The sequence below is a fragment of the Barbatula barbatula genome, assembly GCF_947034865.1.
Source record: "Barbatula barbatula genome assembly, chromosome: 5".
NCBI classification, from domain to species: domain Eukaryota; kingdom Metazoa; phylum Chordata; class Actinopteri; order Cypriniformes; family Nemacheilidae; genus Barbatula; species Barbatula barbatula.
Window position 1 is genome coordinate 7,015,125 of NC_136769.1, and position 24,739 is coordinate 7,039,863.

Consider the following 24,739-nt stretch of genomic DNA (forward strand, 5'->3'; position numbering starts at 1 on the left):
TTTGTCAATGTTAAACAGTACATAATGCTGCAATGGATCTCAATTCTCGTTGCTAGTAATTGATTCAATATTTTCTGACAGTAAGACTGTGTCTGTAGCTTAACTCATCTCAGCCATTTCGTGATAAACTGCAATACTAATACGATCCACCAAGTGGCAGTAGAGTTCAAAGAGCATGCTGCATTTACAACAATCTCCATTAAACAGTGATGTCTGGATTACAAAATTGAAATGTTTTAAAGCTTCCAGTTTGGTCAAATTTTTTGAGACATTAGTTCCTGAAAAGTAACATTTCAAAAGATGCTAACTTTCTCATGCAAATAACACTAGAGAGCATTATTAGCTAACATTCTTCAAAACTCTCACGCTTTATCTTTAACACAGTATTAATAGAATCTCACCATTCTTCCTCTCAAGAATAGGAAGCAAGTTGGGGGCGGGCTGAAGAGACAGTTCTTGCAGCTCACTGGTTACAGCTGCACTCTGGGGACTGGAGGCGGAGCCTGTGGTTACGGTAGAGCCGGTGCAAGCCGTACTTGACTCGTCCCCTAACAGGTCATCCACAGTCGCCATGGTAAATAAACAATCCTGAGGGGGGAAAGAGAACAAATTGTTATTTCTGTTAACCTCATCTTTGTTTGTGGAAAAGGTTGGTGTCTCTTAAACAGGACAAGGTGATGTTTTCCAGAAAACAGGAAAAAGTACATTGTCATGTTGTACCGTTACAAAGTTATGACTCATGTTCACAAAAAGGCATCCATCCATCAAATTCACAGAACACATCCTATCATAAGACTGAGAGGGTTTATATAATCTCCCTGCAATAGTGTTTAAAACAACTGCAACAAACTCTTAGAAACACCATCCATCACCATGGTAACATCGTAACACAGCATCATCTTTACAGCAACAGGTTGCGATGGTATTTGACATAAACACACCCGAGTCACAAATTCAGTCATGGCCACATCCAATAAAGAGCTACAATTAAATTGCTCTTTGGGTATAGACAACATTGAAAAATCCCAGCTGCAAACATCATTGAACTTAAAAAATGCTTATGGCATAATGTAACTGCTGGTAAAATATAGGACATATGAAATGCTGAAGCAAAATCGAATACATCTGATGTTTAAATGGAGAATCTTTGAGATCTAGGACGTCGGAAGCAGAATTTTTGAAAGTCTGGAACTTAAAAGTTCTGTGAATAAATAAATGTTCCGGATTCCGCTGTCGTCCTTACAAGTTACTGCTTTCTTTGAAATAGCTACGATAATCTTATTTTGCTTTCTCAGTGGGCTTCTACAAAAAACTCTCAGTGAAACAGATCTCAAGTTTCAGAATCCACTCAGGATTATAATACTTTCGTTAGAAAAAGCCAAGGATTACTGGAAGGTCCTGTTACTTTGCTTTGAATAACAGAGACATTCAGCACAAAATTCATCTCTCTTGTTGGGAAAGTTGCAAGCTTCAGCAACACAACTATTCGGAGCTGATAATTTCATCTTTTGAAGCTTGAAAGACAAAATCACTACTACATGTACTTATATAGTATGTAAAAATAACTATATTGTTTTTTGTTCTGTTGAACACAAAAGAATACATTTTGAAGAATGTAGGATAGCAAACAGATCTGGGGCACTTTTGACTACCATTGTATTTTTTCCTACTATGCTGGCAAATGGGAAAATCTGTCTGGTAATAAGCGTTCTTCCAAATATCTTTCTGTGTGTTCATTGGAACAAAGACATTTATACACATTTTTACAACTCGAGAGTGAATAAATGATGGCCGCATTATCCTTTTGGGTGAAGTTTCCCTTTAAGTACTTTGTCTTTTTTTTTATTAACTATTCCTTTAAACACAGAGGCAAAAGCTTAAGTTACGATAACAATATCAGAGTTTTCAGAGATTCAGGAACGTTTCTGTGCTGATAACAGCTTAGTCATGTGCTAAACCGAGTGAGTCACTCTTGCTTCTGCTCATCAGACCATCTGAGTGGAATATGTCACCATGGTGATGAATGATGTCATACTAAAGAAAGATGTGATTGAGTGGCACGTTCTGCTTATCTATGAAAAGTTTCTCTGAAATTGCGTTTTCAACTCATGACATTTTAATATCTCCGACTATGTCAGAGCCATAGTTATACTACTAAAATAATCTATTATCCATCACATTTAATATCAATGTGCCAAGCACCGATGTTGTTTACTGACTGCAACCAACCCACAATCCATAAAGTAAAATGTAATACAGTATTGTTGTAAAATCACTGTAAGACATGGTGTTATGTTTTTGTTATACGAGTGTACGAGGAGAGATCAGATCTTTAAAACGAATGGACATCCTGATGGAAAGATCAGACAGACACTCAACCCAGCCGGAGGACGCAGATCTCTCTACACACTTAAACTTTATGTATATGATTTATTGACCTTTATGGGAAACAGTTGCTCTAATGCTGGGAACTAACTGCACGATCAGCACTTACTGGAATCACTTTACATACATCACTGCTTAGATCACAATGCAGAAGTTATTGCCTCCCTGATACACTTATCAAACTTCTATCTAGCAGATCTTTAAAAATCTCATCGAGATTGTTTATAAGCAAACAGGTTTGGGAACAAATCCACCCTCTCGAACGCACAACAGCGGTGTGAGAGACTTCAACGGTCTGTGCATTAAACAGCATTATGAAGATGAAACTGATCATGTGGTCGCTTACACAGCAACAGTTTAAGACTGCTTCAGACAAAAGGTGAGGTCCCTGGGTCAGAATATCATTACTGTACATTCGGTACCTCGGAACAGCGACAGGTGGCTAAATCCATGCCAGGTGCGTCCTACACCACCACCTGGTACTCACTCATGTGGCCCACAGTGCCAGCTGATGCTCAGAATCCAGAACGCCACGCCAGTAGGCAGCGAGGAAAAAGTAATGTCAAATTTACAGTTGAATTCACGAACAGAACTTGCAACATATTTTTCTGTAGCTCAACTGAGAGCATTGCCAATGTTGTGGATATGATTTCCAGTAATGTCATGTAATAAATTTGTCACAAAACCATTTTAATTCCATCCACTGGCATGCAACAGACACTCTTTTACTCTCCAAATTGATCAAAAGACTCATTTAAATTTTCTCATATAAATTCAGGCAGGGGCAGCGCTAGGGGTGGGCTATGGGGGCTGAAGCCCCGAAATTTCAGTAAAGCCACGAATGTTTTATTACCATGCCGCTTACGAATCACTTTAACATTTTGCGCGTCCACCCATGGACAAATGTGAGTGGGTCCTTCTTCGTAAGAGAGTGTTAAACCAACAACAGTCTACCAGCAGCTTATGTGGTGCAGTGAGTAAGACGCGTGTCAAGTAGAACTGACACTAAATATGAATGCAAGATCGAATCCACCTTTTGCCGAACTACATTCACATTGCATATCAGATCATACAGGCAATTATTTTCAACAAAATATGAAAATATTGGAAAATAGCTAACAGGTGTTTAATAATAAAGTGTGTGGTGAGGTTTAGGGTAGTGGAGAGGTCTGTATTGTCCCAATTAGTATCTATTTAATAATTTTATACATAAAATAATTTACACTTTTATTATTGTATAATGTATAAACAACCAATGTCCAGTAATGCGCTACGAACAGGCGGAGGTGGCCCGTTAAAAGTTTTTGCATATGGGCCTGGACCTGACTCGATATTGCCACTGTATAAGAAATCATTTGTGGAGGTGTCTGGGCTAAGCCCCCGATATCCACTCACCCTAGCACCGCCCCTGACATCAGGTAACATACGTGTGATTGTTTTTAGAAATGTGGCACACATCAGACGAACTATCTATAACCAAGTTTCTGAGAAACAGAGAGAACAAGGATTCTGGGAAGTGTATATATGAGGGACAAAAGCACAATAAACATTCGCAGTGATTGGGATGGAGGGACAGGGGGAGTATCCAGAGATCTGAGATTTGCGTACCTGCATTATTTCCGGTTCAATAAGGTCTGAAGTGTTTCCATGTCAGGTACACGGAGGCACTAAATTAAAGAAAGAGGCAAGAAAGACAAATTACAGGAAGAAAAAGTAGCTGATATAAAAGTAAAACATCAAGCACTTCCATATGGAGCCCATATAAACACGCTTTTAAAAAATATATGAAATGCTGTTAAAGAAGATTCTGCAGCCATCTTTAAGAATCGTCTGAAAACACATCTCTTCTGTCAGCACCTGACCGGTCCATCTACTCTTCTATCCTTTAAAAAAAAATCTAATAAACCTTAGCTTTGTATACTGTGGTAGGCTATATGAGTCCAGTTTTAATGCGCTTAAGGTTTTTGTTGTCCTTATGTTGTTCCAATTGCTTCCATTGTTTACCTCATTTCTAAGTCGCTTTGGATAAAAGTGCTGCTAAATGACTAAATGTAATGTAAATGTAGATTAAGCTTTATCACAAACATCTGTTTGAGTTGAAAAAGCACCATAGACAGTAACAAATATGTTGTTCAGTACAGCACGTACAGTGGACATCTCGAAGCAACTTATTGCCCCTGAATAAATGGCAAAATATACATGGTTAAGTAAAAACACGACACCTAAATATTATAAATGTAACCATAAAATACTGTGATAAAATGATCATTTACTAATCTGTACACACAGTAACATTCTAAACATACACGAGATTTGAACTCTGAAAACATTCGTAACGCACAACAGAAGTTCTTCCACCCTATTTTAAAGGACTTAAGTATTGAAATAACACAGTTTTGTCTCAAATAATTCCAATTATATTTTTTCTGACCAAAATGCAAGCTAGTAGACACTTACAAAACTCTCAAATGCTTTTCCCCAATAGAGTTTCATTGTAGGTTATTCACAGATTTTTGTTTGAGTTGAGTGTGGCCCAGCAAAAGTAAAACTTCACATAGCTCTATATTGCATAACCCATTTAAGATAGTTTATCTTAGTCTCTACACAGTCTGAAATAAAGCACAATAGGACGTTCTGTGTCATCTTTTTTCGTCAATATGAATCATCTGACCTAGTTTATACAAACACACAGACAAAGTGTGATGCAGCATGCATGTTGATCATAAACTGCGGGTACTGTGTATGCTTTTCTTTATCCTTCAATGCGGGTCAATGACACTTATGCGTCATGCAATATAAGACACACTTCAATCTGACAGGCTTCACATCATTTGAAATAACAAACCACAAACAGTCATTCGTATGATGAACTGAAATCAAGTTTACTGTATGAATCAATACTATCTGAAAGTGTAAAGAGAAGTAGTGTTTCATCTTGGAGTGCCATCTGTCATCAGACACAATAACAGGTGGCATTCAAATGTGAAGAAAGGCCCGTCACCAGAATCAACATGCAGGTTGGAAAGCTGCTAACACAATTCGATCATCATTTATTTTAACTTGTAGATTCAATGTATGTATCTAACTAGTCCTACAGCATCCATCCCACCTACTGACAGATGCCATTTAAAAGGGAGGACGGACATCATCTTAGACCTTACATAACACCAACACCTCCACCTCCACCTCCACCTCCACAGCATCGGGACCACAGACACCCTGAACAGACCTTGTCCATTACACATCTTCAGTCACGCGTTTGGAAAAAAATCGATGCCCAGAAATCCGACTCAGTCCGTGCGTTCCTGCTCCCCAACAACTACACGATCCAACTTTCAGCAAGCTTATAATGCAATATCGACATCGAAAAAAGTATACAGATGTGCAAGGGGTTGCACACCCAAACATTGCTTAAACTTCATAAATGTAAACGCGGACTTACTTTCCACTGACTGACAACTTTCATCCACCGGTTGTCCAAAAGTGTGCGCTGCACAATGACCGATTCTGAGATCAGGTAAACTTCATCCGGAAAACCGCCCATTATCGAGATTCATCCAATAATAGGCGAATACTCCGCTAACTGACACTGCGATAAACCAATAGTCTTATTCAACTGACTTCCGGGACGAATATAAACGAAGCGGAAATTTGGTCCAATCATAATCGAACATTATTCATCACACACGTCTTTAAACCAATCGCTCGCCGTTTTCGGGTGTATATAAAGACAGACTAGTGGGCATTCATACCGGTTTGGCAGGAGCCTGAGCCTTGACATTTCACTGCAGTAATAGAAAATAGGGAGTAAAATGGCAATAATGAATTTAGAGAATAGACTAATGATCTGGACGGTGTTTTCTTATTGCTCAAGTATGATTGATTAGAGACCCTTTATTTTACACAAAATTGAAATATTAGTGTGCACATTAAACTTTAAACAATGTTCACATTGCTGCTTAGTAAGTAACAGAGAGCTATTGCAACATACACTTGTAACGTTGCTTCTCATCATACAGCGTAGAACCCTCGGTTCTGTTTTGGATGGTAAAAGCTTCATTTTTTAATACCAATAAGGATTTTAAACATTTCAGTACAGCAGTACACCAGAGCAGCAGTCGATTCGTTCTGCAAGAGGCAAAGAACACCAACGAAGCACAATGTTTGAGAAATGTAAACCATTTACATATAGATTGAGATCGCTCGGGAAACTCTGAAAAACCCAATTTCTTGCCGACTCTGTTTGGACTTTTGAGAAACTTTCCATCTGCATAAAAAGTGAGCAGGGTATTCCTGCAATGCCGCACAGGGCAGTTTTAGGACCCTGGTTTCTTGTGACAGCGCCACCAAATTGGGTGATCATGAACTGCATTTCTACAGCGCTTATAGATGGACGAAACTCTGAGTGTGAGTACTGAACATGTCGAGTTGAATCCCTGTCTGAATTAAAAAGATGCAACTCATGCTGCATGGACTACCACTGCTTATTTTGTAGTGCTGTAGTGACGACCGCAACTGCACTTCCACTGCATTTACCGTCGGGGCGCCCCAAGGGGTCACCACTGTATGAACTCTGGCCACTCCATGGCCACCCCAATGTGATTTTGCAGTGGGTACTATTAATTTGAATACATCATGTAAATTCACAACAGTTCGTGAGGTGAAATTAAATGCAACACCCGCTTTTTGTTTGTTTTTGGTGCCACCCCAAGATTTTGCTGTAGCCTCCTAGTGGCCACCCCTATAGAAATGTTCTGGGGGCGCCACTGTTTACCATCAGTCTAAGCTGTCACGTAAACTGAGTTTTTTTTTGTGTCTTTTTTATGCAATCAAAAATTCTGCGTTTGAGAGTAAAACGAATTATTTTGTGATTAAAAAATAAAAGATCGCAGAAGAAATCTGAAATTGATAACAAAATGATTTGCATTGCGTGCAAATTCTTTTTCTTTCTGCACTTCAAAAACTTTTCATCACGAAACTACAAATATTGCTCTCTTTCTGCTGTCTTTTTTTGCGGAACGACAAATTTAGCTCTCTTTCTGCTGTCCTCAACCATCGCATTTCAGAATTCCTCCCACCATTGCATCTCAAACTCCCTCGATCATCACATCTCTGACTACCTTCACCATCACATCTCAAACTACCTCCATCATCACATCTCAGACTACTTACACCATCGCATTTCAAACTTCCTCCCACCATCGCATCTCAAACTCCCTCGATCATCACATCTCTGACTTCCTCCACCATCACATCTCAAACTACCTCCATCATCACATCTCAGACTACCTACACCATCGCATTTCAAACTTCCTCCCACCATCGCATCTCAAACTCCCTCGACCATCACATCTCTGACTACCTCCACCATCACATCTCAAACTACCTCCATCATCACATCTCAGACTACCTACACCATCGCATTTCAAACTTCCTCCCACCATTGCATCTCAAACTCCCTCGACCATCACATCTCTGACTACCTCCACCATCACATCTCAAACTACCTCCATCATCACATCTCAGACTACCTACACCATCGCATTTCAAACTTCCTCCCACCATCGCATCTCAAACTCCCTCGACCATCACATCTCTGACTACCTCCACCATCACATCTCAAACTACCTCCATCATCACATCTCAGACTACCTACACCATCGCATTTCAAACTTCCTCCCACCATTGCATCTCAAACTCCCTCGACCATCACATCTCTGACTACCTCCACCATCACATCTCAAACTACCTCCATCATCACATCTCAGACTACCTACACCATCGCATTTCAAACTTCCTCCCACCATCGCATCTCAAACTCCCTCGATCATCACATCTCTGACTACCTCCACCATCACATCTCAAACTACCTCCATCATTACATCTCAGACTACCTACACCATCGCATTTCAAACTTCCTCCCACCATCGCATCTCAAACTCCCTCGACCATCACATCTCTGACTACCTCCACCATCACATCTCAAACTACCTCCATCATCACATCTCAGACTACCTACACCATCGCATTTCAAACTTCCTCCCACCATCGCATCTCGAACTCCCTCGATCATCACATTTGGTAGGCCATCATACTGTAAAAAAAGTTGAACGTCAATGAAATATTGTAAAGGGGCCAAAGCACAAAAATATAGTTGTTTAAAATGAAAAATACAATCCTACATTTTACTCTCCCATTTAGCTGAAATAATACTTTAACTGGAAGTCTTTACCTTAAGTGGGAATACCGCTTTGATTGCCTTTTCTAACTTACAAACATTGGGGTATTAGGATTGTGGTCCTGAAAATAGCCTACTGTATTACAAACTCCACTTCGGTAGGTGGCGCTGTCACAAAATAACCAGAGCACTAAAACTGCGGTCCTTAATCTGCACTCTCCGGCATTGCAGGCATATGATATTGTAAAAGGTAACAAATGTTGAAAAGGAGCACATATAAACACATCAATGTACTGCCCCCTAGAGGCATAGTAGTATAATAATCTGTTTTCCATACCCTGATGTGAAATGTGTTAGCTTACCAATATTTTTTAAAGCCGGTAAACAAAAAAAGTACTAAAGTAACATAGATCATTATTTTATTATAGTACCATCTAGACATTTTCCCTACACATTTCATAGTTTTTTTGAATTTTACATTCATCCCACTACAGCCAAAGGATAATAAAGCCCAAACATATTTAAGCAAAAGGGCTGATCTTATAAAAGCTTTTGTTGTTTACAGCAATGATGTTAGTAAAACAGATCTATCATAAGTATGTTTCTTATTTCTAGTAAACCTGCTTAACCTGAAATAGAGGACCTGATTGAAATTTTGCCTTGACAAAGGCAAGAGAAACACAAATTCAACGTCTCTTTACTGATGTCTCCTTGCAGTTTTCAAGTGAAACTACACAAAACATATATAATATGTGCATATCTAATTTGTCATTATTCATATTTTGCTTTTGTATGTATTTGTCATCATTATATTATGTACACATGAGCATAATATAGACCATCTACATCTTCGTGTCAGTCCATGAAGATCTTCTGACATCAGCAAGCTAATTAAAGTTCGGTAGGAGGTCAGTGGAACTTCCCATGTTGTTTGACTCCCATGACTCTAAAGGTGGAGCTAGTGATCTTCTCATACAGTAAGAACATCAGTGCAGCAGTGAGGACAGTCTGAAGCAGCTTTGCCTCCAGGCCTTTGAACAATCCCAGCATGCCCCACTTTCTGCAATAAATCAATCAACACATCACCTTAGTGTAATATTAATGTCACAACGGCACATGACTTATTACACAGAAACCAAATTGTGTTATTAACTGCAGAGACCTTAATAATTAAAAATACAAGCCATCATCTTTTAAGTGTACAATATATTTATGGTGTTTCAGAAAAAGATCCCGAGAACAATTAAAATACCTGTTCACGTAAAGTGTGTGGGTTTAATATGGTACCTGACTCGATTGTTCAGAAGATACATGACAGATCTCAGACTGCTCAATAGTTTGGACTGTTCTGCTTGCTGTCCATGCTGTCCAAACTAAACACAACAGAGAACAACGGTTATATACCAAACAAAATGAAGTTTAACCACAACCAAGATTTTGCACTTGTGCAAACATCATCAACGCATTTATGTGGATGGCTTACCCGTAGGACAGACTGAACTGTCTGTAATGGGTAGGTTATCGTGGTTGCTACAGCCTTGGCGATCGCTCCTATAAGAAACACCTCCACAGATCTGAGCTATTAGCAAGAAAATTGGAAACGAAAGAAAATGTGTGCATTTTTTTTATGTTAACAATATTTTCACCTTTACCGATATGTTTAATGTGCACAGACAAATAGGAATAAATAAACCATTGATAAAAAGAGTGTAACAACTGTGGCTCTTTTAAAACATGCATTCAATCATGGGATTATAATATGTGTGTGGATTATTATAATACTTACAACACTGCAAACTCATTTGTGGTAAGATAATGTCAACTTTAAAGTCAAACTGTTTAACATGTAATGGCATACGAGAAGCTCATATACGGTCTCTGCAGGATTTAAATGGGAATGAATATGCAATGACACCATGAACAGTTACATAACCTTGATGCTTTGCAGCCAGCTATGTTTCTATGGTAACACTGCAAGTGTGAAGTCCCTTAGGCGTTCTTAACAGATGCTCACGAAAGCTACAGTCTACACGAGTAAATATATCGCAAGATTTTACTTGAATTTAGTGTAGTTATAATAAATATCAGACAGAGATCTTGAAGACATGCTCAAATGTTTGTGCCATGTTAAAAATCTATCTTCATAATATGCATTTAGCATTAATTTAACCATTTGTCCATGCTATTACTATGTGTGCTATAAAACTAGACTGGAGAGCTGCTCTTGGATCAGTCCGTATTGTATTTTCTCAAAATATCTTATATGAATAAATGATGAAAGAATTGTCATTTTTGGGTGAATTATCCTTTTTGGGGCTCTCCTCTGACCTCTCTGAGCACTCCTCTCATCAGCTGCCTTTTCAGACCCTCATAGATCATGAACTGAACAGCAGGATTCATCACCAACAGCAGGGAGGGAAACGTGCCGTTCCACAGAGCTCCTACTCCTTCCTGCTGTACGATCTGCGCAAACGCATCTAAAAGAAAAAGATCAACTGAAAGAAAGCCTTCACTGGTCACAGACTTGAATTCAAAGAATTTTACCACAAAGGTTCAAAAGAAACCCTTAGCAAGTGCCTATTGTGAAAAATGAAATCTGCTTTGGTGACACAACAACTTGCTATTTGTCAAATCAAAGCCGAGTAATTCCATTATCTTCAGTAATAAGAAATCTGTTTCACGATTCAGAAAACACATCAGCTCAAGTCATCTGCTTTAAACAGGTGTAAAAGTTCATTTTGGATCCTGCATTCGTTTATGAAAAATGTTTTTTACCCAAGATCCCTTTGTAGTGTGTAGGCTTTATGTCCTCATTTCTGAATTTCGCCCCCTGCAGCTTTAGTCTGGTATTGACAACCCAGAGTGGAGTGGTCGCAAGAACATTTACTACACCTAAACAGACCAGACCAAAACACGGACAGAAAAACAGAAAGTTGAAACAAGATATGTCTTTTTTGTGATAAACATTTACAAGAACCATTAGATGGACTATTGCCAATATTATAGCATGTATATGTTCTCCTCTGTACTTCACACTGACTGCACATTGAACACTCTATATGAGGCCTATATCATAGGGCTGTGCAATTGATCGAAAATTAATCGTGATCGATTATTTTCTTTTATTTAAATTCTTATTATTTAATTTTTTTTAGCCTTCATAAATTACAAAAAACAAAATAATCAAGGTAAACAATTATTGTGCCGCATTTCATTTAGCAAGGATCCTCTTTTCTTGTAGTATAAATCCAAAGCGCACACCTTCCTTACAGTGGTTCAGCAGTGCTATTTCTCTACATTTATTTTTCAGTTAAATTTAGAGCTAAGTTTTTATTTTCTATGTTGTTTTAAAGGTTTATGGGCAATCGTGTTAAATAATCGGGATCGCAATATAGGCCAAAATGATCGCGATTATGATTTGTGTCATAATCGAGCAGCCCTACTATATCGTAGTATGAAAAAATATATACAGAGAAATCCACAATCATTTTGTGTTTATCATTTCCTAGAAATTACATTTAGGCAATACCTCTCTCAGCGTCAATGCTATCTTTACATGAGCAAACCTGCAACAATGCCAATGATCAGGTCTCGTCCTGGGGTTGACGTATGACCTCGCAACCAGGTGGCCTTCAGGCTATGAAAACAGTAGAAGTACACGAAGTTGGAGCAACAGAGACTGCAGATCAGTGGAAACCAACCTCGATATGGCGCTAATCTAGTGAGAAAGACACAGAGAAAGAGAGATTTAAATGTAGCTTTTTAACGTCAGAACGTAAAGTATAGTGAATAACACAAAGACACAGTGACAAATGTGTTAAAGGATCTACGCATGACTTACAGACCCTCCTCCTTGATGATCTCAGCCAGAATGGCTGGGGTGGACTTGGCTTTCCTCTTGTCATCAACTGCAAGCATACACACAAACTCTGTATTCACAAATGCTTCGTAATAAGTGATTCTATGAGGCCAAAAGTGACTTTAATACCTTGCAGTCGAAGCCGAGCTGTGTCAAGAGGAAAGAAAACAGTCATTGCAGTTACGCTGCCCTGCGAACAAACAAAATAACCATTTTAAGTGCAACATGTTGTTTGGCAGCATGTCATCTTTGCTTAAAAAACAGGTTTTACTACACTTCCCATAGTTTAACTATGTTTGTGGTGAAACCAAAACACACATATATTAAAGTTCTCCCACCGTTTTCATAGCTTCGTAGTTTGTTATTTGAAATAAACTATACAATACACAGACAGGTTTATTGCACTTTGAAATTTGTGATTGTTGACACAAAGACGTAAATAAGACTGTTGCACTTTAAATGTGATGTCGCACAAATACACGTATCAAAAGATAAAATACAAACACATGATCGTGTAAATACTGTATATGTGTCTGTACCACTGCGCCGCTGACTGCGTGCACGAGACTCTCGTATGAGAAAACATCCATCAGTTTTAAATCTTCAGATCCCATCTTCTGATAACTCGTTTTACTTTATGTGAATGAAACGCAAATGTATTTGAAATTAAACGCAGATTTTAATTTAGTGCTAGAAGAGTTCCCTTGATACACTTCCGGGTCCGTTTTAGCCAATGACAGAGGTTGCAGGATTTCAACCAATCGGCGCCGATGCGTTCAAGACACCTCGGAAGTGGGATATTTTCCACTACAAACGCGGAAGTAACGTCTGAATTTAGTAGCATTGAAAGTATAAACATTGAAACACCGATGCTACTTATTATTTGGTAGCATGGAAACAACACAATAATATGTTAACGTTAAAAGAGCACCATTCGCCATTTTCGGGTTAAGAGGGAACTTACGTTATCGGAGTTCCGAGAGCACAAGGCAAGGCAGCATCATTTACATCGGTCTGTAACGTGACTCGTAAACTCGGAACAACAACTTTACACAAACATCATCTGGGAATAACATTAAGACCAACAAATAAATAAACAAAGACGATATAAAATGTCATTGTGCTATCACAAGCATTATGTTGACCAGTTGCGTTGAAAATATCATGTTATACATATATATTTCAGGTAATGCAGATGCTGTGCTGTTTCAGCAAAATAGTCATACAAACAAACAAATAAAAGAATGTGCAACAACTTTTTCATAAATTTGACTTATACTATACTAGTACTTAGTATCATTTTGATGGTGAAAATATGTATTATCAATTAAAATTCAAATTGTGAAGAATCACACATTTTTTGAGAGATGCAGTGCAAACTACAGGGAAAATGTTACGTTTTCTCAAAACATTATTTCCTTCGTACGGTTTTCATTTCATCTGCTTCGGTGCTCACCTTGAAGAAAACCTTCACGGTCTAGACTAAAGTTACATTTTTCTACCCAAACACACTTTGTCTGTATACTTGACTAACATGTTGAACGAGTCTTCAAGTGTTTGAATGAAGCCCTCGTTTTATGACTGCCTCTTAACAGGACCAACCCTCTTACGGTCCTAAACCGATACCTGTTCAAAATGTTTGGCTTAAATTGCACACCTGAGTCATCAGCAGACTCCCTGTAGCACAGATGGGGTGTATTTGCTGTCATGGGTGAAACCAACGTATTTGTAACATAACAGCTTTAGACTGCAGAGAGGAAACCGTAAGCGCAAAGGAATAAGGCATGATACATGTTTTACTCAAAAGAGATCTTATAGCTCAGCACAACATCATTCGTAGTTGCAAACTATGGATTTGTCTTAAACAATTACTACTGGGAATTCTTTTTTGCAGTAATCTGCAATACTTAACATTTTTGTTTATTTTATCAGAAGAATGACTCTTGAAGATAAACAGGACAGTATGAATGTAGAGAACGAACTGGATGGTTCTGATGAAGAGTTTGATGATTTTGAGGAAGAGGGGATTGACTCGTTGGACTCATCAACAAGCTGTGAGTCCGAGATATTTGCTTACTGTACATTTACTTTCACATAGTTTATTTAAAGTCGTGTATTTAAAATCCTTTTGCAATGTTAAACCATGTTGTAAACAAACCAATCAGCAACTCACACTTTTATTAACAGATGTGGCACCAGAAGAATTGTATGAAAATTTGCCGAATATTAGGAAAACCAGTTTAACTACATCAACAACTTCACACGGTGAGCTATTAAATGACAAAAACACGCAGTTATTAAGGTTAAAAAAAAATCTTATACTTATATAACTCTTATATATTTTATATGATGCAAACTACGATATTTATTGATTATAGCTGGGAGAGGGGTTTCATTGACCACATTGCGTGTCTTGCTTTTGGGTGCAAGAGGGGCTGGAAAGAGCTCCACCGGAAACACCATCCTCGGATGCCACATCTTTAAGACGGACATACAGCTCAGTAGAGTCACACAGATCTGTGAAAGGGCATCTGGGATCATTCACGGCCGACCTTTGGCCATAATCGACACTCCAGGTCTGAACAGAATAGGGAGCATGGAAAGAGAAGTGACCAGAGAGATCCTAAAGTCCATATCCCTCTATACTCCAGGACCACATGTTTTTCTGCTGGTTATGCCTGTAGGAAACTTAACTAATGATGATGAGAGCATGCATAAGTTGATGGAGAGCATGTTCGGCAAGAGCATATGGAAGTACACCATTATTGTGTTTACACATGGAGATCGGCTGGGGGACAAAATGGCTAATGATGTCATCGCATGCTCTGATAAGGGGCTTCGCGATTTGATCCGTAAGTGCAGTGGTGGGTTTGTGTTCTTCAATAACAAGGACAAAGATAACTACACATATGTGAATGAACTTTTAAAGAAAATCGATACACTCCTGGCCATTAATGGAAAGGGATGCTACACGTCGTCTTTTTATCCATCTGCAGAGAGAAAGATAAGGAAGAAAATGGAGAAAATTTTAGTAAAGAGAAAACAGGAGATTGCACAAAAGGAGGAAAAGCTTGGGACACTCTGCCAAAGTGAGCTGGAGATTGAAAAAGAGAGACAAGAAATTTGGAGAACTGAAGAAGAGGAAGCAAGAAAACAGGCTGAGAAACCATTCAAACAAAGAAAGTCTAAACTAAATGCGTTTGACAGAAAGACATCGACCTGAAGTTGATAGTTTAACAAATACAATTAGACCCTTCTTTGTCTTTTTACTTTAAACAAATGCCTTTTCGCTAATCGTCTGCAAAATCCTGTGTATTTTTCTATACCTATACAGACATACTGTAAGGGGGCTATTGTCACAAGTTGACACACAGGCCATCTCAGTATAGCTTAATGAGTGAAATGTGCAACCCAATCAAGTTGTCATCTTACATTTTTTTTATTATTATTGAATACAATTTATGATATAACAATCAAAAAGATTTTTAAAAGAATGTTAATGTAACCTAACATGGTAACTGAGCTTTCCTGCTAGCAACGCCAAGGTCACGGGTTCAATCCCATGGATTGCACATACTTAACAAAAACAAATGAATTGTACAAAGTATTGTAAGTCGCTTTGGATAAAAGCGTCTGCCAAATGTAAATCATATAGCCTATGATTCAGGAATATTATTGTTTTATTTAAATAAAAAATAGTTTTCTTTTAGTTTTTTTCTTTAGTTTGTTTGCAAATGTAAATTTATTGCTTTATTATATTTTATGAAGCAACAGCACTTTCATTGTCTGTAAGTACACATCACAACATCATAACGTTGTTCTGCACCTACTACATTATAAAGAAATAAAATGTACAGGTGAGACAGGATAAGACGGATAAAAACAACAAAAGAGAATTGGAAAATGACTGTTTTTGTTACAAATGATAAATAATATTTACCAATGATAATAATATTTACCTATAGTAAATAATAATAAAACACTTGTTACGGTTTGTTAGTTTCATTCTGTTAAACCTCTTGCAGTGAAGTTTGCAGGGTTACATTCGCGCAACATCGGTTTGACTACGTTCTTAGGTTGCAACAGCTGTTTCTGTCACAGCGCTGCCCTCTGCTGGCTTCATGAAATACTGTTATGTGCCAATAAAAATTAAAAGTGGGGTCAGTTCACTTCCATCAGTTTTTAAGTAAAATTACGGTTCTATAAGACACAGACAGATTTCAAATGAAATCGAGGAAGTAGCCTCTCAAAGATGTCTGGGTCAAATATGTGATTATTTACTACATGTACATATTACATAAGCTCGTCAAAACCTTTGATATTTAAACTGTATTATATAGGCCTAATAGCAAAGCTACAGCAATAATGTTTTAACAGTGGCAGATGAACATAAAACATGCGAAACTAAAATGCCTTCTACATTTTTTAATTGATTTTGTCTTTTTTATTTACAAAAAAATATTACCTGTAGATCTTCCATCTAGAGGTTTTTCTATATGATATACATACTATATATAAATACATGTAAGGAAAACAAGTTTTATAAAAGAGAAACTGACACAACAAAAAAGCTTTGATGGTTACCACAAGACTCTTTCTCTGTATTTCTACCAGGAAATTCACATTCATGGTCTTTCTTTTTGCACTTGAAAGAATGCCTGAACAGTATATCAGATAACAACCAAAACATCCGGTTTTATGAAATGCTTGTACAAGGAAGTGACAACATTACCCTGAAAGACCAGCTCTTCCATTTGACCTACCAATGTTTCCAGGCTTCGGTCGCTGAAATAGTTTGCATATTATAACTTAATGATGATACTGACAAACAGTTTTGCCCATCAGTAAAATGCCTGACAGAAGATACAGAAGCCGATAGAAGAATTCTTTGTACACAGGTTCAACAAGAATCCCAGTCTGCTAAAATAAATCAAACATTCAAGCACGTTTCTTCTCTGGCGGTGGGTCTACAGTTCAGAACTTCTGATTATTGTGAGTACTTTCTTTACAGTTCTTTCACTGTTTGAGTTGTTTGGGGAAGTAAGATGCAGAACTTATTCTGAGCTGATTTGAGGACACTGTGACAAAATATTTATTATTAATTGTGTAAGCATAATGTAAACACTTTTTTTAACTTTGAAACAGAGCAATGACGTCAGAGGATAATGGACTGGACATTCTGAATATAGAGAAAGAAATCTCTGAACTGGATTCAACGCTGAGCTGTAAGTTATGGATTACTGTCACTCTTTCTTAGTGAATATCCTCAAAAACACATTTGTGTATTCGGTGGTTGACAGTTACTGAGATTTAACACTTCTCTATATATTAACAGTCTGTCCTAATAAAACGTCCTCTTGAATATCAATTCCTTTATTTCTTTTTTGAGTAGAGATATTCTTTCAGACAATTTTTTATTTTGTCCGAAATCACATTTTCTTGTCTTCGGCTACTATGACAGGGACGGATTGTGACTTTTTTATGTGCCCTGGGCACGGACGTGTCAAAGCCCCCCTGGCATCACATATTTTAGGAGAACAGTATCGCACCTATAGCCCATGACTTAGTACTTTGCACAGGACGCGTCGTTGCGTGTAAAACGCATGACACAGCACTCAGGAATGGTTTGAAAAGTCTCGTGGCACTCTTTTGATAACATATGCCAAGTTGCAATTGTAAACAAAAGCGACACTTCTTATGGTTGGTCGACTGCTGTGGAACTAAAACCATGGCGCTTATGTGAGGGACGCTGCAAAATATGGAGGACCTGAAGTGTCGTGTGTAAAGTATTAAAGCATTTCGTAGTTTGATAATTCTAAAATGAAAATAGACATTAATATTTTTTATACAGCTTATTTTATTTATCCAAATATAAATCGGCGAAACGATAAACTCATTCAGTATTTTTTGCTTTAATGGTCAATAAAAAGCGTGATTATAAAAATGATTAATAAATGAAATATGAACCCATCAATAAATACTTCAAATTAAAAAGGGACTTAAAAAACAACATAAAACACACAAAAATACATCATTTTCAAGTGCATTAATGAATTCCTTTAAAAATAGGAAATACGAAAATGCGATTTAAAATGCAGAATAAATAATTGGATTTACAAATTAAACCACGAGTTTTAATCAGTCATTTAAAAGACTAGCATCCGAGAGCATGTTACATCTCTCTCACCGTAGATTATTTGCATTGTTTATCCTTTGCCAATGCACGGACCCAGGGTGTCAGGGAAATACTAAATAGAAAGGATAAAAGGAAAAGCAAATCGGAAAATGAAAGGCAGGCGGAAATGGAAATGCAAATGAAATCTGATTAAATCTGATAAAAACTCGATTTAATTTGTAAATCCAATTATTTATTTTCAAACACATTTTAAAATTCCACAATTTATAAAGGAAATCATTAAAGCACTTTAAAACGATGTAGGCTACTTATTGCGTTTTTTATGTTGGTTTTCGATTTACAATTTGAAGTATTAATTGATGGATTAGTATTTCATTTATTATTATATTAACGATCACGCCTTTCTAAGCCCATTAAAACAATAAATAATGAATGACTTTATCATTTCGCCTATGTATATTTGGATAAATAAACGAAGTTTATATTTTAGAATTAGTTATTAAACAATTAAATGCTTTATTATTTTACACATGAGTCTTCCAGTCCTCCATAGGAGCGTTTAAAAGTTCATGCATTGTAAATGAAGCAATCCATCACCAAGCATTTAACGTTGTCTTAATAAAAACGCGGAGAGGTTTCCTCAGAGAAAACTCTTCCACAATGTAATCCAAATCCATCTGTCTCACAGTACTGCATTCAATGGCTACTGAAGCGAGCTGATATGACCTTGACACACTTCTGTGGTTTTGAATTAATTGTGTTATTTTGCCTTCTTCTACACGTGACTTCCGCACGCTTACATTACACTGTGTTTTCTACTCGCCTCTAGATGTCTGTCTCAACAGCATGGCAATGTATTAGCATCATTTATTTGATTTATTGGCTACGGTTAATACTACAATTGCAAAATAATCCCTTTATTCCACAGTATTCAGCGCTTATTTCTAAAGTAAAATGAATGAATGGCTAGGGCTCCTGCTGGTCTAGTGCCCTGGGCAGGTGCCTGCTAGGCTCTTGCGTTAGTCCGTCCCTGACTATTGACAACCTTTATAAATATTATTTTTCAAGTTGAAATAGAAGAACCGTATGAGAATGTGAAAAGTAATTCCAGAGAAAACTCATCGCCATCCCTGCAAGGTATATCATATTTATTCATTCATATTGCCAATCACTCCATGAATAATTCATTCATTTCGATGGCAATTACATATTGTAAATCTTTGTGTATTGTGCTTTATTGTACCTTAGACTTTCAAGACTTCGATGCAAATTCAAAATCACCATCTTTGACCGGTAAGCAACCATGTGACATTCATTGCCTTGGCCTTTATAACAAATGATTCATTTATGTTTGTGTTATGATGTGCATAGCTGGTCAAAACGTGGCACCAATCCAATCTGACATAACACGAAAAGAAACCAAAACAAGATGAAGGAGAACAAACACGTCAGACACCAAGAATGCCCAGAATTCAGCTTTTCAGATTCCAGACATAAAGACCTTCAGAACAGTATACGTAATTTATATCTGGTCATCCAAATGAAAAACAACTAGTGCTTGAAATGCTATTTATGTATATTGTATGTTTTTTTGTCATAACTACAAATACATTTCAGTTGTGATTCATAATGATTTTGAACAGAGATGGCCAAACTATGGCCTATAGGGACCTTTGATTTGCCCCAACTTCTCATTCATGAAATGAGGAAATAAGTGGAAAATGCCGTTTTTGGGTTCAAATGTAAATTGAAATTTAATACAAAGAACTGAATTTACTTGTTTAGTGTATATTTCATTTAGTGTATTTTGAAGTTTAAGGAAAGTACATTGTGCTTTGACAGCAAACAGGTAATATCGGAGAGATTCATAACCCACATGATAATATTTGGTATTATTTAACAAGTTAAATTTTTGGAGCCCTTCATTGAAGGAAGTCTGTGCATCTCACATTTAGAGCGCTGATGGTTCATGCAATTGCTATTTTGATTCCAGCAGATTTAACTGAAAACTAAAGTTTTTTTTATACAAAGTACATTTTGATAATTTGTCCTGACAGTGAAAAGTAAGAGAATCAGAAGGCTAAAATCAAATGACTCTATGTGTTATATTTTTCCAGCTGAGGCAGAAGAATTGCGCATCCTATTACTGGGAGCGAGAGGGTCAGGCAAAAGCTCTTCTGGAAACACCGTCCTCAGGTGGAACGTTTTCAACACAGACATGCAGTTGAGCAGAGTCACACAGTTCTGTGAAAGAGCATCTGGAAACATCAATGGTCATCCCGTGGCCGTCATCGACACTCCCGGACTGGTTGTAATGAATCGAATGGAAAAGTCTGTGATCAGGGAGATCTTAAAATCTGTCTCGCTGTATAAACCAGGACCGCACGTGTTTCTCTTCGTTTCACCTGTGGGAAACTTAACCAACGAGGACATGAACATGCATAAGTTAATTGAGAACATGTTCGGTAAGGATGTTTGGAAATACACCATTGTTTTGTTCACACATGGAGATCGTCTAGAGGGAAAAACCCCGAATGATATCATCGCCAGCTCAGATAAAGACCTAAGGGAGTTTATTCGCAAATGCAGCGGTGGATTTGTGTTCTTTAATAACAAAAACATGGGAAATACGGAGCAGGTGACCCAACTTCTGGAGAAGATTGAGACCTTGCTGGCCGTCAATGGCAGAAGCTGCTACACAACGTCCTTGTTCCCAACAACGGAAAGGAAAATAAGAGAGAAACAGGAGAAGATTTTGCTGCAGAGAGAGGGCCAGATAGCACAGAAGGAGAAAGAGCTGGAGGAGAATTATGAAGGTGAGGAGCTGGAGAGAATGAAGCGCGAGCTCTGGAGAGAAGAAGAGGAAGATGCCAGGAAACTAGCGGAGGCTACACAAAGACGCAGATCTCTGTCAGGAACTCTCATCAAGACCCCTTCATTTGTTACAAAATCACAAACAATTAACTGATTCAACCTTTCAAGGCAAATACTGTATGTTGTAATCATTCCCTGCAAAAGGACTTGGAAAAGGGGATAATTTATTCACACAATAGCCTAATAGTTCGGTTCAGTAGCAAGAATTATAGTCCATATAAACTTTAAAATCCATCAAAGTTGATTGACTGACTGTTTATTATTATTCTTTTGTCCCATAAACTTTGTATTAGGTAACATTTGTCATAATAATCTGTGTAGCCTATTTGTAATTTTAAATAAAAACACAATGGTACAGGTGCTGTAGCTCTCTCTCACTGTCTAGGAATAACATTTTCATGTAATGATGCCCTCTTCTGGAAAATGTTAAAACATTTTGTATCTAAAATACAGTAGGTACTGTACCACATTCGTTAGGTTTTTTTTGGCATCAAAATAGATGCTTGTAAAAAACACATCTTTATGGTGCAGGCTACATGGCTTTTCGGCTTTGTAAATTTTAACCTTTTCAAAGGAACTGCCTGAAGAGCTCAGAGACAGAATTGTGGCAAGGCACAGATCTGGCCAAGGTTACAAAAACATTTCTGCTGCACTTAAGGTTCCTAAAAGCACAGTGGCCTCCATAATCCTTAAATAGAAGAGGTTTGGGATGACCAGAACCCTTCCTAGAGCTGACCGTCCGGCCAAACTGAGCTATCGGGGGAGAAGAGCCTTGGTGAGAGAGGTAAAGAAGAATCTAAAGATCCCTGTGGCTGAGCTCCAGAGATGCAGTCGGGAGATGGTAGAAGGTTGTTGAAAGTCAAGCATCACTGCAGCCCTCCACCAGTCGGGGCTTTATGGCAGGTGGACCGACGGAAGCCTCTCTTAAGTGCAAGACACATGAAAGCCTGCATGAAGGACTCCAAGATGGTGAGAAATAAGATTCTCTGGTCTGATGAGACCAAGATAGAAATTTTTGGCCTTAATTCTAAGCGCTATCATCATGCTGTGGGGGTGTTTTTCAGCTGCAGGGCCAGGACGACTGGTTGCAATCGAGGGAAAGATGAATGCAGCCGAGTACAGGGGTATCCTGGAAAACCTTCTCCAGAGTGCTCAAGTTCAGACTAGGCCGAACGTTCACCTTCCATCAAGACGATGACCCTAAGCACACAGGTAAAATAACGGAGTGGCTTCACAACAACTCCGTGACTGTTCTTGAATGGCCCAGCCAGAGCCCCGACTTGAACCCAATTGAGCATCTCTTGAGAGACCTGGAAATGGCTGTCCACCAATGTTTACCATCCAACCTGACAGAACTCGAGAGGATCTGAAAGGAGGAATGGCAGAGGATCCCCAAATCCAGGTGTGACAAACTTGTTGCATCTTTCAAAAAAATCATGGCTGTATTTGATCAAAAGGTTGCTTCTACTAAATAATGAGCAAAGGGTCTGAATACTTAGGACAATGTGATATTTCAGTTTTTCCTTTAATCAATCTAAAAATGTCAACAACTGTGTGTTTTTCTGTCAATATGGGGTGCTGTGTGTACATTGAGAAAAGATGAACTTGAATTATTTTAGCAAATGGCTGCAATATAACAGAGTGAAAATTAAGGGGGTTTGAATACTTTCCGTATCCTCTGCTGGTGTAATGTTGCCTCCTTTACTATGATGGTTTGTGATCTTCAGGTAGAGGTGGAACTCATCAGGTCTAGCTTATCTTCAAGGATGTCCAGCTAAAAAGAGATTAAAGCCTCTTCAAAACACAGATTCGATTATATAAAAACAGTTTAAATACTGAGAGCGCATCTGTTTTGTAATCAGACATTTATTTTCACAGCAGTTTTGGTTATGATGGTTAAAGAACAAAAATCACATACGTTTCCAGCATTTTTCATAATTCCACCTTTAGACCTAAAAACAGTAGTCCAGCTGGAGTATAACTAAATCTACTGCAGCATGACTTCAATTCAGAGGAAAATAACAAAAACAGCTCTTAAACTTATTCTATCATCATTGTTGTTGTGATTCCTTCGAGACACATCTTTAAAAAAGTTACTTGTTTTAAATTTTAGTGTCTGGATGTCTGGAATTTTTAACGGTGTGTCACATTTTATATCTTTCCTATTGACGGTTCTATGGGCTGCCATAGACAAAATGGTTAATATTCAGCTATTAGGTTAACAAGAACTTAACTTTTTCACGATTTGGTTTTATGGTGTTCCATAAGCTTCTAAAGTCAGTTCAATCTTACAAGCAGGAACATAAAAACTCACGGGACCTCTGACATTTTTATGGCTCTCTAGGGTATGTAAGCTATACCAAGGAGCACCTTAGAAGGGAACTTCCTTCACAGAATTGAATTACTTCATTTCTATCAATGATTAATTATCCATCATTATAATGACCACATTTACAGTAATACTGAAATTATACAGAGTCTTTTTGTTATCATATTTATATTTATTTAAATAATAATTTATATAGAATCAACTTTAGAATAAAAATGCATTTTAGTTAAAAAAATTGTTACTGTAAATTATTTCAGTACAAATAGAGAAGCACTCAATATGTTTCAGCGAAGAAAAAAGCAGCCAAAATATTTGAAATAATCTATTCACATAAATACTACTTTACATACAATTATGAGATAACAAACAATTACAATAGAAAAGAATGAAACAAATAATCATAATTCTGATTCTTCCATGTTAACATCACACATCAAATCCCAGCTTTAGATTTTTCATACCTGTATTTCTAAACTCAGATAACAAGTTCAAGTTCATTTATTCATAGAGAAAAATAGCCACAAGACTGACCAAAGTGCTGTACACGAATAACCAAAATAAAACTATTCAATTAAAGGCAGAGGAAAACAGATTAGCATTCAGAGAGCGCAGAAATAACCATAAAAATACAAAATAAAATGGAATAAAAGTGGGTTATGGGTAGGCCAAGTATGTTTTCAAGCTAGATTTAAAAATGGGAAGAGGAGGTGTCACTCTGGACTCGAAAGGCAGATTGTTCCACAGCAGAGATAACAAACTTTACAGAAGTTTTTGTTAGTTTTCTATGACTATTCCTTTTAATTTATTTTATTATTACTTTATATATATATACCTTCAGGCACTTACCTGACTGAAAAATCATGCACTAGAAATAAAACAAATTCTTTACAAATTTGAAGAGAGATCTCACATGGGTATTTGTACCACCAAATGTTAATATCTGTGCTTTTACCATAGTAAAAAACGTTGGTAAGAACT

General features: G+C 37.5%; 4 protein-coding genes across 6 annotated transcripts in view; 2 read left to right on the forward strand and 2 right to left on the reverse strand.

Moving 5' to 3' along the window:
* Positions 1 to 5,923, reverse strand: part of mrtfaa (myocardin related transcription factor Aa) — a 28,265-nt gene extending 22,342 nt beyond the window's left edge. Inside the window, exons 1-3 of one of the 2 annotated variants that reach the window (XM_079456948.1) lie at positions 5,828 to 5,923; positions 3,994 to 4,052; positions 402 to 588 (exon numbers count right to left, since the gene is read on the reverse strand). In XM_079456948.1, coding sequence (XP_079313074.1) covers positions 402 to 588; positions 3,994 to 3,999 — 193 coding nt within the window. In that variant the 5' untranslated portion in view covers positions 4,000 to 4,052; positions 5,828 to 5,923. The remainder of the gene's footprint in view (positions 1 to 401; positions 589 to 3,993; positions 4,053 to 5,827) is intronic. The other variant, XM_079456947.1, reaches the window with a different exon arrangement.
* A 3,014-nt stretch (positions 5,924 to 8,937) lies between these two features.
* Positions 8,938 to 13,158, reverse strand: slc25a17 (solute carrier family 25 member 17). Its single transcript, XM_079456959.1, has 9 exons — positions 12,962 to 13,158; positions 12,552 to 12,612; positions 12,405 to 12,471; positions 12,130 to 12,281; positions 11,339 to 11,455; positions 10,892 to 11,040; positions 10,047 to 10,142; positions 9,851 to 9,936; positions 8,938 to 9,623 (listed from the first exon to the last, which is right to left on the reverse strand). Exons 1-9 carry the CDS (start codon positions 13,034 to 13,036, stop codon positions 9,473 to 9,475), a joined length of 954 nt encoding a protein of 317 aa, XP_079313085.1. The 5' UTR covers positions 13,037 to 13,158; the 3' UTR covers positions 8,938 to 9,472.
* A 915-nt stretch (positions 13,159 to 14,073) lies between these two features.
* LOC306894426 (GTPase IMAP family member 7) lies at positions 14,074 to 16,406 on the forward strand. Its single transcript, XM_079456958.1, has 4 exons — positions 14,074 to 14,204; positions 14,355 to 14,476; positions 14,610 to 14,687; positions 14,801 to 16,406. Exons 2-4 carry the CDS (start codon positions 14,359 to 14,361, stop codon positions 15,643 to 15,645), a joined length of 1,041 nt encoding a protein of 346 aa, XP_079313084.1. The 5' UTR covers positions 14,074 to 14,204; positions 14,355 to 14,358; the 3' UTR covers positions 15,646 to 16,406.
* Positions 16,407 to 17,152: 746 nt separating this feature from the next.
* On the forward strand, positions 17,153 to 21,792 carry LOC306894425 (GTPase IMAP family member 7-like). 2 transcript variants are annotated; one of them, XM_079456957.1, is made up of 6 exons: positions 17,337 to 17,414; positions 17,568 to 17,647; positions 19,627 to 19,695; positions 19,807 to 19,851; positions 19,930 to 20,069; positions 20,676 to 21,786. In XM_079456957.1, exons 5-6 carry the CDS (start codon positions 19,988 to 19,990, stop codon positions 21,524 to 21,526), a joined length of 933 nt encoding a protein of 310 aa, XP_079313083.1. In that variant the 5' UTR covers positions 17,337 to 17,414; positions 17,568 to 17,647; positions 19,627 to 19,695; positions 19,807 to 19,851; positions 19,930 to 19,987; the 3' UTR covers positions 21,527 to 21,786. The 2 variants fall into 2 exon arrangements, with proteins under 2 accessions (XP_079313082.1, XP_079313083.1); XM_079456956.1 differs by lacking the exon at positions 19,930 to 20,069 and having other exon boundaries at positions 17,153 to 17,414; positions 20,676 to 21,792.
* Positions 21,793 to 24,739: the final 2,947 nt, after the last annotated feature.